Source organism: Tiliqua scincoides, chromosome 5 (genome assembly GCF_035046505.1).
Source record: "Tiliqua scincoides isolate rTilSci1 chromosome 5, rTilSci1.hap2, whole genome shotgun sequence".
Taxonomy (NCBI): Eukaryota; Metazoa; Chordata; class Lepidosauria; order Squamata; family Scincidae; genus Tiliqua; species Tiliqua scincoides.
Window position 1 is genome coordinate 68,707,849 of NC_089825.1, and position 18,069 is coordinate 68,725,917.

Consider the following 18,069-nt stretch of genomic DNA (forward strand, 5'->3'; position numbering starts at 1 on the left):
AAGAGGTTTTGCTGTACCCAGCACAGAGATCTGGTTTTCCTGGCATGCAGCTTTCAAAGCTACAAGCCTTGTGAGAGAACAGAACAGTTGGCACCCTGGTGTTTATGATGTTAGCCAAACTCCCTCTCCTACAGATCCTGTTCAATAAAAACTATGTGTTCCAGCCGCATTTCTATTGTCATGATAATTGCAATGGCCTCCTGTGCTATTCTTCCACCAGGCTATGATTCTCAGTTGTGGGCTGTGTGGAAAGGCAAGGAGGCATACACTGGGCTAGGACTTTGTGAGAGCCATACTGTATATGCCTTTGTTCTTGTTGTTTAATCGCTTTTTAATACAAAACATAAAGCAGAGAAATAAATGATCATTCAACTCATTATACACCATCTTATCCCAAAACACTAATATACCTAAGGGAAAGGAAAATGTCAATATCTATGTAGTCTGTAATGTCCTCTTTAACTCTACTGAATCCTAAAATATTTTGTCAATATTAATAGCCACCAGCTTAATCAGGACTATAGGACGCCTCTGTTAATGACAGAGGCAGCCTTCTTTCTCTTTTCATGTGAACTTGAGACCCTACTCATCTTTGACCCACTTCCCACTGAAAAGTGAAAGGTACAGCAGAACACACTTGCTAAATGCTTTGGAGAAAAACAAATGTTGCTGTTAGAAGCTGTATTTGAATACTTCACCAAATCTAAAGAGTTCATGAATTTCAAGTGTTATCCCAAAGTATCTTTTTAGCTTATTGAAATCCATAGTATATTTGTGCATTCAGTTCACATGTATTATGTTATTCAACAAAGTTATTCAACTTTTCAAGTCTTTGTGCTATTTGAGACTGCTTCTGAGATACTCCTCCCTCCAACTTTCAGGAACAAGGTTTTGTAGGAGACTGAGGGTGGATCCTATTGAGTCTGCACCAGCCCAGCGCCAGTGGGCAGTGTTGTAAACATGCTGTAAGGCATTTACTGCCCAACCAGCTCAGATGCCGGGAGGAGGAGTGATGATCACTGCCTGGAGCTCTGGGTGAGCGCTGGACTGGTAAGTTGGGGCAGGGGCCCTGCTGCCATATCCTAACCCCCCCCCCCAAGCTCAGGAGACCCAACATAGGTCTCCTCAAATTTGCACCTGCACAATAGCGGGTGCAAATTCGAGGAGACACATCAAGGCCATCTAGGGATTACACGGGGTAAGGAAGCATGAGTTCCCTTACCCCAAATAGACCCCGCACTGCTTTCCAACCCCATGGGATGCAGCGGTAGCCATTTTAGTGCTGCTGCAGCCCTGGGCACCGGGAAGCACAGGATTGGACTGTGAGTAGCTGCAGACTACAGAGAGGGTGCTACAGGAGCAGGGCAAAGCATCAAAAACGTAGTGGGAACTGTTAAGGAAGCTTGCTCTTGCAATTTGAACTGGGTAGAGGATTCTGGCTTCTGCTTGCCAGCAACAATGCTGGAGCAAAAGTTGGTCCAGACCCTGGTTTATAGAATAATATATCCACATACTTTCTGTAAGTCAGGTGGGATGAAGAGATATACAGGAGGACAGAACTCTTTATGCTTAATAATTTTGCAAAAAAGGAATTCTGATTGACACAGGGTACCACGCATATTGCACTGGGTGAAATTCTGTTTTTCAAATTCACATTCTGTATAAACCAAATTAGAAGTAAAAAAATAGCAGGAATGCAGGTAAAAGGGCATTTGTACATGATTCAGCATTTTTCCTTTAGATGTGATTCAGTGCAAATATAGGTGGCCCTCAGCCACGGAGTTGCCGTTCTGCAAGTATTCAAAACCCATGGTTTTTGCTCCCTACCCCCACCCCGAAACCAACCAGAGCTGAGCTGGTTTGGTCTGGAACCCCTTCAGAAGCCTGCAGAGGTTGTGGGCAGACATGGGCTTCAGAAGAGCCTCCGGACCAACTGGAGCTTAGCTCCCCTCATTTCCAGAAGCTCCAGGTTGGCCCACGCTGGGTTTGAGGACCCATGGATGAAGAAATCCACAGGTACCAAATCTGCAGATAATGCAGGCTGCCTATAATACAAAAGCCCAGCTCACATACTGGATTAGGGTGGTGTTACTTTCAGGCAGAGCACATGGCCATACTTGCATTCCCTCCATTTTGTTTACAACTAGATCTGCTCCAGCACTGTAGAGGAGAAGGTGCTGGTTACTCCCAGTATGATCACTTAAAACCAATGATCCATTTTATAAAGTTGCATATACAGGTCCAGCCTTGTTACACACTGATTTTTAATACACGGATCTGACTCAACACAAATGGCCCCTGCAAATGAGAAGGAATGTGCTGATCCCTGGAGAAGGGGAAAATGCACCCCTTTAAAATCAGTTTTAAAAACTGAACAGTCCTTTAACAATAACCTTGTTAATAAGAGAGAGGGCAGCTAGCTGTCAATCCATCAATCTTTCTCTCTCCAGGCAACTCCTCCCCCCCCCAGCACGTAAAAGAAAGGTGATCACTTTGCATTGGTGAAGGAAGGGACAAGCGCTTGGAGGAGGACTGATTGATGGATTGTCTTCTTAATGACTCTTATCTTACATCACAAAGGTCAGCAAGGCTGTTTTTAAATCATCAGAGCAAAGAAACTTTGTTTTTTAAATTGATTTGCTATAGTGCGTTTTTTGCCATCCACATGAGTGCTTGGAACGGAACCCACACGAATAATGAGGCTCAACCTGTATATATACACACACATATATTTAATGGCACATGAGAAAATAAAAATTCTTTTTATTAAAATAAAAGCTTTCATATTGCAAAAGGTTTTTTTATAAGAATCAAAACATTTGACGACTGCAACAAACACAGAAGTTGAAAATAATTTTCAGTGCCTTTTTTTAAGGTACAATTATTTGGCATAGATCATGCTATCATAATACTGATACAAAATACTTCACATAGATAAAGTTCAGGTGCACAGAAACATTAAGGGTGCAACCCAGTGAGGTCTCTTGCACAAAACCCACTGAAATGAATTGGAACTGCATAAGACCAGTTAACTCCATTTTAATAGCGTTTGTGTACGAGATCTTACTGTTAGGTAGAACCCTAAGTTTTAAAATATATGCTTTGTATAAAATATCAACACACTAAAACTGTAAACTTAGATAGTACGCAAATACTGCAATATTTAGACTGACGTATAAATAGCTTAAAATTCTTCATAACTTTGTTCCTAAAAGGAAGTCAGAGTAAAAACTGTATTTGCATCAGCAACCTGTACATTGCATACATTTCTTAAGTAAGGAAAGTACTAGCTTAAAATATGATTGACAACTGGGGGGCAATACTCTGCACAGCCTTCTGTTCATGTGGAATATTAGTCCGACATGTCACTCTTTGCAGAATCAGGCCCATGGCTATTCTCTTCATTATAAAATATAACGTGTTTACATGAAAAGTTAGTTATTCAACTTTTTTGGTAAATTAGTTAAATAGCAGCAATTTGTTTCCTTCAAAACTGATGTTTGAAAATAGGTATGTTTATCATTGATATGCCTCTGAGTAATATAGAAATAATACTTTTCAATAATCTTATACAGTACTTGTCTACTGCTGAAAAGGAAAAAAAAAATTAGCACAATTATTTCCTCTTTCAGGGAATAGTTTCCCTGATTCAGCAAATGGTTTGCTTGCTCAACAAGGAGCTGCAGGTGTGGAAGAGGTGTTCCACACCTGCAAACTTGTGTACTGGACAGGTCAAAAGATCCACCACCCATGCACACAGGTCAGCCCTGGATACCACTGCATGTAAGCTGACCTTACATGAGTAGATGTAGGTGCAAACCGGTGGAGACATGCATTTTCAGCTATCCCAGAGGCATAGTGCAGGTGAAGGTGCACATTCCAACCCACTTTTTGATATGGATGAAAATACATCCCCTTCTATGCTTCCAGAGGCCTCTGTACAGGGGGGTCCCCATAAGCCCCTATGGAGGGGAAGGGAGACGGGCTCCCCTCGCCTCTAGATGGCCCAGACCACGGGGACATGCGTTCACTAACCACAGGGATGGGGTTTTGGCTATCTGCAGGGGTTTCCATAACAGAACCAACTGTGGATAAGGGGGCACACCTGTATATAGTTTTTCCTACACACTACAGCAGCGGTTCTCATACTCTCTGGGAGAGTTTGAGCTGCAATAAGTTTTTGCGGGGGCAGGGGGAGGCAGTGATGCGATCCCCAGGATTGCATCACTAACAGGGGTGCAGGGACTGACATGCACTTATGAGTCCCTGCTGCAGCCTTCCCAGCCTCCAGAAAGTGAAAGTGGAGCGATTGCGCTCCGCCTCCGCAAAACCGGAAGTGGAGCATGATCACTCCACTTTCACTTTTAGAAGGCTGGGGAGCCCTGAGGATGGTCACACAGGGCTCCCCACACCCCCAGGAGGCTGCAGCAGGGACTGGTAAGTGCATGCCAGTCCCTGCACCCCCCCTTAGCGATGCAATCCTGGGGATCGTGTCACTGCCTCCCCCCTGCCCCCGCCCTTTAAGGGTGCAGAGGCCAGGGCCCTCAGGCTGGGGCATTGCAATGCCCTAGTTCAGGGGTGCCCAAACCCTGGCCCTGGGGCCACTTGTCACCCTCAAGGCCTCTCAATGCAGCCCGCTGGGAGCCCTCAGCATCTAATGAGCCTCTGGCCCTCTGGAGATTTGTTGGAGCCCTCACTGGCCCAACACAGCTGCTCTCAGCGTGAGGGCAACTGTTTGACCTCTCGCGTGAGCTGTGGGATGAGGGCTTCCACCACTGCTTGCTGTTTCACATCTGTGATGCAGTAGCCACAGCAAAGGAAAGGCCAGCCTTGCTTTGTGCAAGGTCTTTTATAGGCCTTGAGCTATTGCAAGACCTTCATTCATTCATATAAGTTCATCTTTAATATATTCATTTATGTAAACTTATGTAAATTTATTCAAATTTCAAATGTAAATTAATTCTTTTTTCCCCTGGCCCTCAACACAGTGTCAGAGAGATGATGTGGCCCTCCTGCCAAAAACTTTGGACACCCCTGCCCTAGTTTGAGAAGCCCTGCACTACAGGTTATTATGCAAAATTATCTTTAGTTCAAGCCAGAACCAAAGCATTACAAACTTTTTCAAAGGCTACAATGCTGTACACTTTCCTGGGAGTAAGCTCCACGGAATTCAATGAGACTTATTTCTGAAACGACAAGAATAGGATTTTGCTGAAAGTCTTTCCTTCTACGCACACTTACTTGGAAGTGAGCAGAGCACTATGAAGTAGCGGAGCTTACTTCTAAGTTGCCAGGCATAGGATCAGTCTACATGACGAATTTTGCAGTCAGGCAGCTTAAATCCCACTGTCTTTTTTGTTCTCAGTTGCAGCCTAAGCTGAGGACCAAAAAGAATGTATAGTCTGAGAGTCGATTGCACTATGCAAGAACCATCATTGCCTGTGGTGTAACTGGTTACTTAGGTCCTGATAATAATCTCTGTCAGAAAGCAAACATCTCTCCCACATCTTTCTGAACAAAGATGTGAGTTGGAGAAAACAAACAAGAGTGTATTCAATAGGTACCATGCTGACTCTAGCATAATATCTTCAATTCTTAAAAAAACAAAAACAAAAAACCTCTCTCTACTATAAATTGCAGGTGCCCAATTTAGTTGATTGTTTCTTAGAGGGGTGTCCTTTAGACTGTGCCAAATAATATGCTAATATTGAAAAAATTTTCACTGGCACCGTGTGGAACAATCACACTGGCCATGTGGTTTTCTTTTAGATATAAGATGTATATTACATTAAATATTACATCAGCAGTTCTGAATGTCTGTCGCAAAAAACAAAAAAAAAACCCTATTCAAGCAGTTATATACTTTTCAATGCCACTACGTGTTATATACTGCAGCTAGGAAAGTGAGCACAAGGCTCCAGAAGAATATGTTCAATGCTGGCATAACCTGACTAGAGGTAGATACCCTGAATGAAACTTCCACTTGGGCTGCTATAAGTGCTGAGAGTGGAACATGGGATGCTAAAGCAGGACTGTCAGAGTTGATCAGCGATTCTATTTTTTCTGCTTCTTTATTGCAGGCTTCAATCTAGGAAAAGATAAGAATGGACTGTAAAATCTTTATACAGCTGTTTTATTTTTTCTGTTATTCTGCCCTGTCCCCAACTTATTGAGAGTGCTCCTAGATCTTTGGGAGGCCGCCTCTTGCAACAAGGTTAAAATTCTTATATTAGCCTCTCTTCTCAAGGGGCTTCCCAAGTATCCTTACTGTGTTTTTGACCAAAGCCAGTTCGTCAACTGAAAAACTACTAGCATAAGTTGGATGTGTGAAAAACTTGGACAGTACAGTTGCCTTTTGAAATTCTGACACTGTGTCCTTCTATGACAATACCTTAAACAAGAAAGCAAGTATCAAAATCTCCAATCTCGAGGTGACTTGGAGACTGTGGCCCAATCTTATCCAACTTTCCAGTGCCAGTGCAGCCTCAATGCAGTACCAAACAATGGGAACAAACATTCCATGACTGTCCCCCTCCTGCAGGATGCAACATGAGCCCTGTCGGCACAGCTGCACCAGAGCTGGAAAACTGGATAGGATTTGGCCCTGTGTTATTTTGGCCTATGAGAGGCTGAGGAAACAGTTCTTGGTAGAGATTATGGCTTGTTGCATTTCAGGGATAGCCACACTAGCAACTTGTATGGGTAGTTCTTAACTTGAGGAGATATGAAGAGATGCGATGTGGAATCTGGTTGAACACGTTTACCAGGTACCATAAAATCAATGTTTGCCTTTTGCAAGACCATCTTCTGGAGAAGGGTATTAGTGCCATAAGATTCCTGGTCAAAACAGAATCCACCTTGGCATGGCATTGCTTTTTTATAGCCCCAAAATTTGTGAGTGACTCCAAGGGGTGGGTTGGGTGTCTTATTGTGCACTCCTGATCTCCATGGGTCCCAAAAGGCATTCTTCCTGCCATTATATATACATGGAACCAGTTCATCTAAAAGTTTCTGTTACGGTACATGTAGGCAAGGACCCTTGGCAATGCCTTCCTTTTCTGTCTTCCTTTTCCCTGATAGCTTGTTTTTTTAAAAGAAATTACCAAGCAAGCTTTCACTTTAGTTTCATGTTTGCTTGCTTTAAAAAAAAAAAAAATTATAATTGACAGGTTGAACAGTTTCTGCTGTTCTTTCCAGTTCAGTCTGGCAGGGGGAGGAGGGGTCAGAAAAACTCCTCCCTTTAGGAGTTTATGCAAAAGTTTTGCCTCTGTTTCAAAAGAGAAGTGCTCTCCTGAAGACTTGAGAATGTCCTTCATTGAAACTTTCCTTTTCTAAAGTTTCAATATCTCTTAAAAACAAAGGTACCACCCTATTATAATCTGTTAACATTTGAGCCATCATGCATAATACTGTACACTGTAACCCAATTTTGTTCTTACTTGCAATGTTTTATCAGCCTTTCAGTTAAAAAATATACAGAAAATATTTATACCTAACACAATAAATAGGCAAAGAATTGCATAATAAATTATACCTGAAGAGACTTTGGGTTTTGATCAACAGGTATGATGAGAATCACAATTTCAGATTCTATGCTGAAGTACCCAAAAACATCACACTGTGGCACAGAAACGTGGAGGCGAATTTTTTGAAGTATTTCAAGTACAGTGATTGGTTTTTGGTTAGTTATCTGCAAGAAAATCAAACTCTGAATTTATGAAATTTTACAAAATTGTATTTCTATACTTTAGAGGTCAAAAATTAATAGCAGGCTGGGAAATATATCTTTTCCTTCTGAAAACAGAGGTTTGTCAAATGGACATCTGGGGAAAAAATTAACATTCTCCTTGCTCCCGGATAATGGTAAAGATGTCTGGCATACAAGTGATCACATATACACACCATATAGCCAGCTTGAATAGCTATATATATTTATTCTAGAGTGTATATTAATTCATTTGTTGCAAAAGTCATACTCTGCAGGTGCAAAAACCTTCCTTTTTTGGTTGAAGCTCACAGTACTACCTGGTAAAAGACTGTTTGTATTCACTCTCCAGTGCAGTGTTAAACATTTCACTGAATATCTACATATACATAATTATGTGCTTGATTGCAACCATAATGCTTCAAAATCTTAATTAGGAAGGTTGAGCTACTTACTCTGGCAAAGGTATCCAGCTTCTCTTTGTCATACAAGACCCTCAGCATTCCGGCATAAAGAGGACAGCAGGCTCCTGCGCAAGACAGGCAGACATAAGTCATGCGTATTTCTAAAAGGCACATATTACTTTGTGGCTCATTCAAACATAGGATGCTCACTTTGTGAAAGTGATGTGCAATGCCACAGAGGAACTAAGAAGAGCTCTTCTGGATCACACAGAAGGTCTGTCTAGACCAGTATCACATATCACACACACATTAACCCCTGCTAATTGGGTAAGAGGCACTTTTTCAAGTGGGTGCTCCTTTTTTTAGCAGGGGGAGAGTAACTGGCCCACCTCACCCCAGCACTGTCTGTTCTAGTGGCTGTCTGCTGGTATTCCTTGGCATCTTTTTAGATTGTGAGCCCTTTTGGGACAGGGAGCCATTTAGTTATTTGATTTTTCTCTGTAAACCGCTTTGTGAATGTTCAGTTGAAAAGCGGTATATAAATACTGTTAATTAGTTAATTAGTTAATTAATTAATTAATTAATTAATTAATTAATTAATTAATTAATATTTCTGGTTGAAGAAACTACGGTTGGATGAGGAATGCACCACATGCTTTCCTCCATCTCTTGCATGCCTGGCTCAATATATGCTTCCTGGTAAGGTAAACCACTTGTGTCCAGACTGGGAAACAGTGGCTTGAGTACTCCCAACAAACCAGGATTGCAGATGGCAGGTTGATCCTGATTTGCAGTAATAGTTTGCAGGAGTACTCAGGGGAAGTGGGAATGCAAAGGCATACACCTGAGTGTGATAGGGGGGCCTTCTAAGAAGCCTAAAAGTAAGACATGAAAGCAATAGACTTCTGCTGTTGTTACTTCCTCTAATATTTAGCAGCATGCTGCACCTGAACATACAGGCTGAGTCTGGGTATTCACAAGGGTTCCATTCCCAGAACTCACTTGGATGGCAAAAAATAGCACTAAAGCAAATCCATTTTAAAAAACAATGTCCTTTTGCTCAGTGATTTAAAAACAGCCTTGCTGATCTTTTGTAATGTACACAGAGGCAATCAGTCTCTTCAGGTGCTTAGAAAGGCTTCACTGAGGCAGTGACCCCTCCCTTCCAGGAGTCCAGTACAGGGATAGAATGGTGATAATCTTGCATTTTTTCACATGCTCAGGGGGAAGGGAGGCGTCACTTGTCTGGGAGTCAAGCTGTTCTAAGTGCCTGGAGAGAGAATGGTTGATGGATTGTCTACCGGTTTCCCTTTCCCCCATTAACGAGGCTATTGTTAGTCTTTTTTCCTTTGATTTAAAGGGCCCTTCTCATCACACTGAGATAAAACTGCAGGTGAAAAATCCATGGATAATTAGGTTATACCTGTACATGCTACATAACCATCATAGATGGCAAATAAATTCAAGAAGAATAGGTTGAATCCACTGTTTAAACTGTTAATCCACTGTTTAAACCATTAAACCATCAAAACCATCCCAAACTTCTCAGCACTGTGACTCACCTCATTGTTCATGGTGGGTCATAACATGGGAATGACTTACTAGGAGGGTGGGCAAGCTTTTCTGAATCACACCGGGCTGGCAATCCATTCTACTGGCCTCTGCAGGCCTCAGAAACCAACTTCCTGTTTTCAGAAGAAAGTCAGAAATGACTTTCTGAGGCTTCTGCAGGCCATTCTGAGGGTCACCAGCCCGGTGTGACACAGAAAAGGCCTCCGCATCCTCCCAGTGACTAATCAGGCTTCTGGAATGACTATAATTTGGAGCCAAACTGGAGCAAGCGTGGGTGGAAGGGCTAAGCATGAGTGAAACCAGTGGATCACGGCCACGGTTTGGGAAATGCTAATCTAAATTAGTGGCCATTTTCACATCTGGTGGCACTTCATTCCATAAATTAATTCTGCACTGTGTGATAATAGACTATTCTACAATTATTTCTTTTCTAAGATCTGTATCTTAAAGTAAACCAGCATTTGATTTTACACAGTTTTACACAGTCAAATTTACATAGTGTTGGTTCGCAAAGCTTGCATTCTCTTTGCATCTGTCGGATACCATTATTAGACTTGAAGCATGGGGTTTATATAGTAGTGGGTATTACTGTGACAAGACAACTGTACCCAATGTCCTCAATAGGTGATGCGAGAGAAACAGAAGACTCTGCTGGAAAGCAGGTATTTACATAGATACACATATCTACCAAAACAGGAAGTGAAAAGTGAATAGTAGTGGATATACTTAAGATCTGTTAAGACCAGGTCTTCCATCAGGAATTCTAACGCATGTATGTAAGATCTAAAACAAGATTCTTTATGCAATAGGGCCTAACCCACTTTTTATCGATGAACAGTTTTCAGGTGTTCTCAAACACCTCATCTGAGCATTAATAACAATCAGTATTCTCACCAGGTGGGATAACTGGCTTGTATCCAATGGCTGGAAGGGAACATTGAACAGACACACATTCTCTTTGAAAACTGTAGTCAGCAAGGGGTCCTACAGCTTGACAAGCTCCATAGTAATCTACAGCAACACGATCAGAGTAGGCAGCACATACGCTACTGTACGTTTCCCCGTTTTGGCCACATACCAGCTCTACTGACTTGCAAAAGGACTGAAAAAAGGAATGAAGTAGTAATTACCAACGAGATTTACAGTTCCTTGCAAATTACATACAGAGTGTTTTTTATTTATTTATTTACTGACAAGGTAGATTAAAACTATCCCAAACTACCATGTTCACAGCTTTCTTCTGCCACTTAATTCTTAAATCAAACCAATTTATGGACAAGATAACCAGACTTGGTACCCAGTGAAGTTAATACCAGCATCAAGCATCAACAGCCTCGAAACAGTCACATGTAAACCATAAAACGAAAAATAATGTGCTACACTAATGTGCAACTTTTGAACAAAGTCTTGCATAATGCCACAGTGATTTATCTTCTAAGCTTTCATACGATTAAAAAAGACTCTAGACACAGTGACAATTGTATTGAATATATAACTCTTAAAAGTCTAATGGTACCCCTTCTAACTGAGTAAGAGGTATGCACGCGCGCACACACACACACACACACACACACACTTTTATATATATTTAGCAGTATATAAATACTATTACTAATATAATAATAATATTTAGCCATTCTCCATGGCAACTTATAAGACCATTTTACATGGCCCACTCCAGGCCCAGTGACTAAAATCCTACTTAACCCATAAACCCCTGTCAATTTCAGGCAGAAACTAGTAGGCATGTGGGAAGGGGGAGGGAAGAGAACTATTTGATTAGATCTGACCTTAACAGCATTAATGATAAGCATATTTTATTTTGAAAAATAATGGAAAAATTATTGCATACCTGACATGGACCTTTGTATGATACACTTTTTCCATTTTGGTGCAAAGTACACAGATTGTTATATTCTATATTTTCTGTGTCACAAACAGGATCTCGCAATTGGTCACCACAACTAAATTGGCGGGGCACACATTCATATTGATTACATCCAAACTTCTCAAAACTAGTTAAGCAAACCTGTGGCTTTGGTGTACATCTAGATAAAAAAACAGATAATCATAAAGTTATGTCCTAAGAAGGAAAACACAAAATTCAATAATTTCATGTAAAGGCAAGCTAGTTCTGGCTTTCAAAAAGAGTTGTAGAAAAATATATGCGCCAATTTTTTTGTAAATTAGGTATCCAGTGACATTAAAATGCTGTAAGCACTGTATAAAAGCAAATTCCTACCTGGCTTGTAGTTTATGGTCCTGCCTTCAGGGACTAAGACGACACGGTTGAAAAGCTACTTCCTGTGAGGATATCCCAGGAAGCATAAACAGAGGGTCGGCATAGGATTCAGAGCCTCCATGTTGGGCGGCCAGCCCAACATGGAGGCTCTGGATTCGGTGGAGCAAAGCTCCACTGGTCCCTCCTCCTTCCCACCCCACTCCCTCCACCAGAATGCCTCCAGAAATAAGCACTTTTTCTCACTTAGGAACACATGAGCTGCAAATGACAGAAAATATGCAACTCTTGATCATATTTCAAGATATGGGAAAGCCCATGCAGGCTGCCCTTTCAGCAGCAACATCTCAGCACTGCTCAGCAGTTGAGAGTCCAAGGGCCAGATAAAAAGCTTCTGCAGGCCACATCCAGTCCCTGGGCCTTACGTTTTACACCCCTGCCCTAACTGGTGCTGGCTCTGCAGAAAAGACTTGCATGCGTACGCCCTACTGGACTCTAAGCCAAGAACCTGAATCACAACTTGGCCTATCCTGACCTAACCAAGAGCTTCTAACATCTGGAGAGGAGGACAGCCCAGCATTAACATAGCCTAATGGTCTCTGGCTATTACTTGGTCCCTTTCTATGTGCCTGGGGGGCTCTCCCCAACAGCTTTCCACTTTGCTCCCCAGAGAGTGGAATCTCCCTGTCTTGTTCAATCAGAAGTGCACAGGAAAGAGAGAGAGTCTCTTCGGGCCTGATGACCTTTTCTTTAGCACCACCCACCAGCTCTCTAATTGGCTAGCTCCCTTGGAACCTGAAGCATTTGAGGGGAAATCCTCCACAGTGAACCATAACTGTTTCATAAGCAGATACCATAACTGCTCTTGTTATCTGGTGTGCTCCCTGGGGCATTTAGTAGTCCAGCAACAGGAAGCTAGACTAGATGGGCCTATGGCCTGATCCAGTGGGGCTGTTCTTATGTTCATCACACTTACCTCTGATTTTTTAGGCAGGGATTAGGGTTGCAAGGGTTCTTGGATATGCAGGACCCAAATTCAAACTGATTGTCCTGAAGTCCAACACAACGTGCTATACATGCACTTGGATAGGTGCGTCCATTCTGACCACATACTGGGACAAACTGATCAGCACAGTTACACGGCAGACCTGAAAAAGTAAAAATGTTATTAGAAATTTGCAAATCCACATAAAAGTAGCTGGAATTTTGGGATCTGTGCTTCTAATGGCTGGGGTAAATGCCTAATTGAAAGACTCTAACTCTAACACAGACTGAAACCACGGTTTGCCTGCCTGTGATCCTCCTACTGCTGTCTGGAGACTCCTGCCACTGTCTCGCTGCCAGGTAGCAGGGAACCCATGATGACCTGACAAGTGCCTCATGATGCCTAAGGGCATGATGATGCACAGATTGGGAACCACTGGGTTAGAGTGGGAGATAAGGACCTGGATTCAAATCCCCACTCAATCATGAAGCTCACTGCATTACTTTGGACCAGTCAATGTCTCTCAGTCTAATTTACCTCCCAGGGTTGTTGTGAGGATAAAAGGGGAAGAGAACAACATGTGTATTACCCTGAGCTTCTCAAAAGGAAAGGTGGGATATAAATGCAACCAACCAACCAAATCACTTTAAAATGACGGTGACTTGAAAATTCTACCTGTAAACATGTGACGCTCATCATCCAAACTGTTTTCATTTAGACACTGACGAGCAGAGCATATCAAATTCCCAGCAAAGCAAGAACAGACGTTGCAATCTATATGAAAATATGTCCCATGACCTTAAAATAAAAGAACAGCATTAATGTATCTGTTATTGTATTTCAAATGCACATATATATAAATATGCACATACATATAAATGTAAGTAAAGATGCACCTTTACTATGAAATACTGGCCTACGAATTAGTAGTTCAGTTTTCTCTAATCAAACCTCTATTCCCATCATAAAGGGAATGAACCTGGGCATAATAATAATAATTCATTTCCCTCTTGAAATTTTTGGAAGAGCCCTCAATATATGTTATTTGCACAGTTTTGCTTTATAGACTGTGCACACTTACTTGGGAGTAAGTTCCATTTAACTAAATTGAACTTGCTTCTGAGGAAACATACATAAGATTCTAGTTACACAACAAACTCATTTCATATTTTTTAAACTAAATTAACAAGAAGTTATACAAACAAACTATATTTTGTAAAACAAGCAGGCAGATATAAAACAAGCTAAGCAAGAATACATATAGAAGGATCCAGATGGTCAAGTTATGAACAACTAACCTACGAACTGACTTGGTTGGGGTTTTGAAGCAGGTGCAGAAGACATTGGCAAAACAAGCAAGCAATGGAAGATGCTTGGACAACCTAAGCTGCTCAATAACTTGGAAAATAGTAACCACTTATTGGGGCAATGGGGAGAACCAACAGCTCAGTAACATTGGATAACGTTGAAAATCTGGAGATTCTTGGGGGCAGAAGGGAGGGAGAGGATGAAGGAAGCAATCAGTGTGGCCAAGACTGACTGGGCACGGGTAGAGTTGAGATTTTGTGAGGCACAGCAGAGCATTAATACTGTATGATAAAAAGTGGTCACCAACGGATATGACTCCAACAAAGGAAAAACAAAACCCAGCCACCTTTTACCACTACCAAGTAGATAAGGAGGGAGGGTTAAAGTAGAGATTGAACAAGGCCCCCTGCAGCTATCACTTGTTCTCTTTAAAAAGAGAAATCTGGCAACACAGATCAACTTGGACTTGAGCCAGTGATATTGCTGACGCAGGTCCTAGTTGACCCATTGCACAGCTGTGGCTTATCCCAGAACAATGGGAAACATTACCTGACCCTGACACTTTCTGCCAGTTAAACACTCATGCAGGATGCAGAGTAGTCCATGCTGGCGATGCTTCCTCATTGCAGGGGTTTACGTAGGATTGGGCTATTAGCATACAACATAAAATTAAGACAGACTTGTTTAAATGGAACTTATTCAATGATGTTTAGGATCACAGCCTTTGGTTTGGATACAGGCAGTTCTAATCATAATTTGTCTTCTAATGCTGCAGAAATCTAAAATCCCATAATGAAACTATCGTCATGTACAGTCTTTGCTGTGTACATCTTTCAAATACCTAAATCTGTGGATATTTAGAGCACGGTAATCTTCTTTAATACTTACTTTTTCTTTGCCCTCCAACAATACATGACTTTTGGATGTCTACACAATGCATTTCCATACAATTTTCTAACAGTCCACTCTGCCCGCATGTACAAATTTTATAGCAACCAACATCTCCTGAAGATGATGGAACCTGGATAAGTGTACCTTGGCGAACAATGAAATCAGAAGCTTCACCTAACTTGCAGCCTATGCAAAGAAGACAAGAATTATTGAATTAATTAAAGGCAATTGTTTTTAATTCTTTGAGGGCCTATACATACAACAACTGTAATAAGTACAATAACTATAATATAATAAACTATAATAACTATAACAAACTATAATAACTATAATAAACTATGTAATTATAGTTACAAGCCATGATGTGTATGTGCAACCTCCTGATTTTAGAAATGGGCTATGTCAGATGCAAGGGAGGGCACCAGAATGCAGGTCTCTTGTTGTCTTGTGTGCTCCCTGGGGCATTTGGTGGGCCACTATGAGATACAGGAAGCTTGGTTAGATGGGCCTATGGCCTGATCCAGTGGGGCTGTTCTTATGTTCTTACTACACATACTATAAAGATTACAAATGTGAACATTATATCTGGGGGAGCTTATGGAGCATATTAGAGATATGAAAGAAATCAAATATGCCATCTTTTCTTTGTGTTCAACAGGAAGAACCCTAAACATTGTTTCCATATCGAAATTCTACCAGCATTTTAAAAGAACTTAAAATGTAATTAGGATACAGACAATGGTTTGACTTACCCTGTACACAAAAATAAGGAAGACAAGGTTCTCCAGGCTGGCACCCCTTTCTGTTTACTTCACACAACTGGTTAGCAGCACAAGGACTTGGATTACAAGGGTGTGTCACATCTTCCACAATGTTACCTAATGTACTTGGCCCTGAAAAAATGAGGTGGTGGAAGGAGAGCACAAACAATCTACAATACTTAAAAACAAAAGCTGTGACTTTGTTTTTCTTACAAAATCTGCCACTGCTATTCAAAAAATGAATTTGTTTTTCTTTATATATAAGTTTTAAGCTAGTGAAACTCTGTTGTTGAATAATTTTTTCCATCCTATCCCAGTAAATCTTGAAAGCTTTTTTGCACCTGTTTTGCAAAAGTGTCTGTATTGGACTTAAACAGTAGCATTGTGCTGCTTTGCTTCAACCAGAGAAGGATTACTAATTTGACTGGGAAGGGAGATTTTCACATTTTTAATTCATTAGATATTGATAAACAAAACCACTGAGGGCCCAATTCTATCCAACTTTCTAGCACTGATGCAGCCAGGTCAATGGGGTGTGCACTGCATCCTTCATTGGGAGGGCAGTCACGGAGACCTCCTCAAGGTAAGGGAATGTTTCCTCCCTTACCTCAGGGCTCCATCAGCACTGGAAGATTGGGTAGGATTGGGTGCTGAAAAATTTCATGAAACAATTTCATATGATTTCCAGTATTCTGCCTTTTTTTTAAATCTTGGGTTAGATCAGTAGTGTTTTACTTGTACTCCATGTCAGTATATTGGGATCATGTTTGTTTTCTTGATTCTTCTTCAGATTTTTGACTAACCACTAACCTGTTTTCTGTATAAAAGCCAGCAAGCCACCTTTCCAAAAGTAAAGTAATTTTCTTATCATAGATTCCTGTTCTTGAGGAAGGCAGAGGGCATTTGTTATTCTTCAGGGTATCCCATCCAATCAGGCAGCAGAACCAGCAAATGACTGACATCTCTAGGATAGCATTTCCCTAATATTTCAGACTAAACTGGGGAAAACCGAAAAGGATTGCTGGGCCTTAAACTTCTTGTCCTCCTCCTTGGCAACTTGGAGAGTTTTTCATTTTTAGTTTCCACGAGCAATCCTCTAGTGCAGTGGCTCTCAAACTGGTGGGTTGCAACCCACCAGTTTGTGTAACGATGCCCCGTTCCCTTTAAGGTTCCACTTCCGGTTTAATCGTGCTTGGATTACTGTTTGGATCACTGTTTAGAAGCCTCGGGGGACCCTGCAAGCACTCTGCAGGGCTCCCCACACCCCCGGACCCTGGGAGCATGTATGGGTAGTTGAAAAATAGCCCCCCCTTCCCACACAGGGGCACGATCCAGGGGATTGCTTTGCTGCCTCTGCTCCCGCCCCTGCAAAGACTTACCCCAGGAGTAAATCTTATGTGAAGTTTGAGAAACACTGTTCTAGTGGTTCCTAAAAGAGTTTGGTGCCCTAAAGTGGAGTATCAACTAGCTATGACTGCAACCTCTCCTTCATATCTTCTAGCTATTGTCTTGAATGTCATGGACCTGGAGCAGAGTTCTATCAACTCCATGGTTGACAGAGAAATCTTCTTAAGACTATTCCTCTGACTCTTATGGGTCTAAAGAGACAAACGTTTTGCCTCAAATATATGTTGAGAGGGTAAATGCAGAGTCAGTAATTGTAACATGTAGGCCTACTCTTTATGCTAATTGACAAAAGAAAAGGAACTCACCAACCAGGTGGTGCTGCAGCACTTTCAATGTATCTCTCGGGGTCATGTGAAGATCTCAAGCCCTTGGCCTCAGATACAGGCAGGGAGGTACTGAGTGGAGGTCCTTCACTCATTTCTTTCTCTGCCTTCCTCACTTGCCCCAGGCACCTCCTCTTTAGCTTCATTCTGGTCAAACTGAAAAGGGGTGATGTCTCATAAGTAGAGATGTTTGAGAATGATGTTATTTATCTTACTCAGAAGTAAGCCCATTGTGTTCAGCAAGGCTGTAACTCTATCCCACTTACCGGAAACAAACACCTCTACTCATAAGATATCTGGGCCCAAGCCCTCTTGCTATTACATTGCCTGGGCAACATTACTGGTATTTTCAGCTACCTTGGCCTATCCCAGCAGTTCTAGCACAGCAGCCACTGCTGAAGTGATAGGGATGCCCTCTTTCTCCATCTCCCACCTTTGGTTGGTGCTGAGTGTATTCATCACAGTCTGAGCCAC

At 41.7% G+C, this 18,069-nt stretch overlaps 1 protein-coding gene across 2 annotated transcripts in view; it reads right to left on the minus strand.

The window, feature by feature from the left end:
* Nucleotides 1–4,513: 4,513 nt before the first annotated feature.
* The window catches only part of RECK (reversion inducing cysteine rich protein with kazal motifs), a 62,434-nt gene continuing 48,878 nt past the window's right edge, over nt 4,514–18,069 (minus strand). For both annotated transcript variants that reach the window (XM_066627743.1, XM_066627744.1), the window contains 9 exons: nt 15,857–15,997; nt 15,102–15,290; nt 13,581–13,703; nt 12,897–13,068; nt 11,534–11,729; nt 10,576–10,783; nt 8,161–8,234; nt 7,535–7,690; nt 4,514–6,088 (listed from right to left, as the gene is read on the minus strand). In XM_066627743.1, the coding sequence (XP_066483840.1) occupies nt 5,876–6,088; nt 7,535–7,690; nt 8,161–8,234; nt 10,576–10,783; nt 11,534–11,729; nt 12,897–13,068; nt 13,581–13,703; nt 15,102–15,290; nt 15,857–15,997 (1,472 nt within the window). In that variant the 3' untranslated portion in view covers nt 4,514–5,875. The remainder of the gene's footprint in view (nt 6,089–7,534; nt 7,691–8,160; nt 8,235–10,575; nt 10,784–11,533; nt 11,730–12,896; nt 13,069–13,580; nt 13,704–15,101; nt 15,291–15,856; nt 15,998–18,069) is intronic.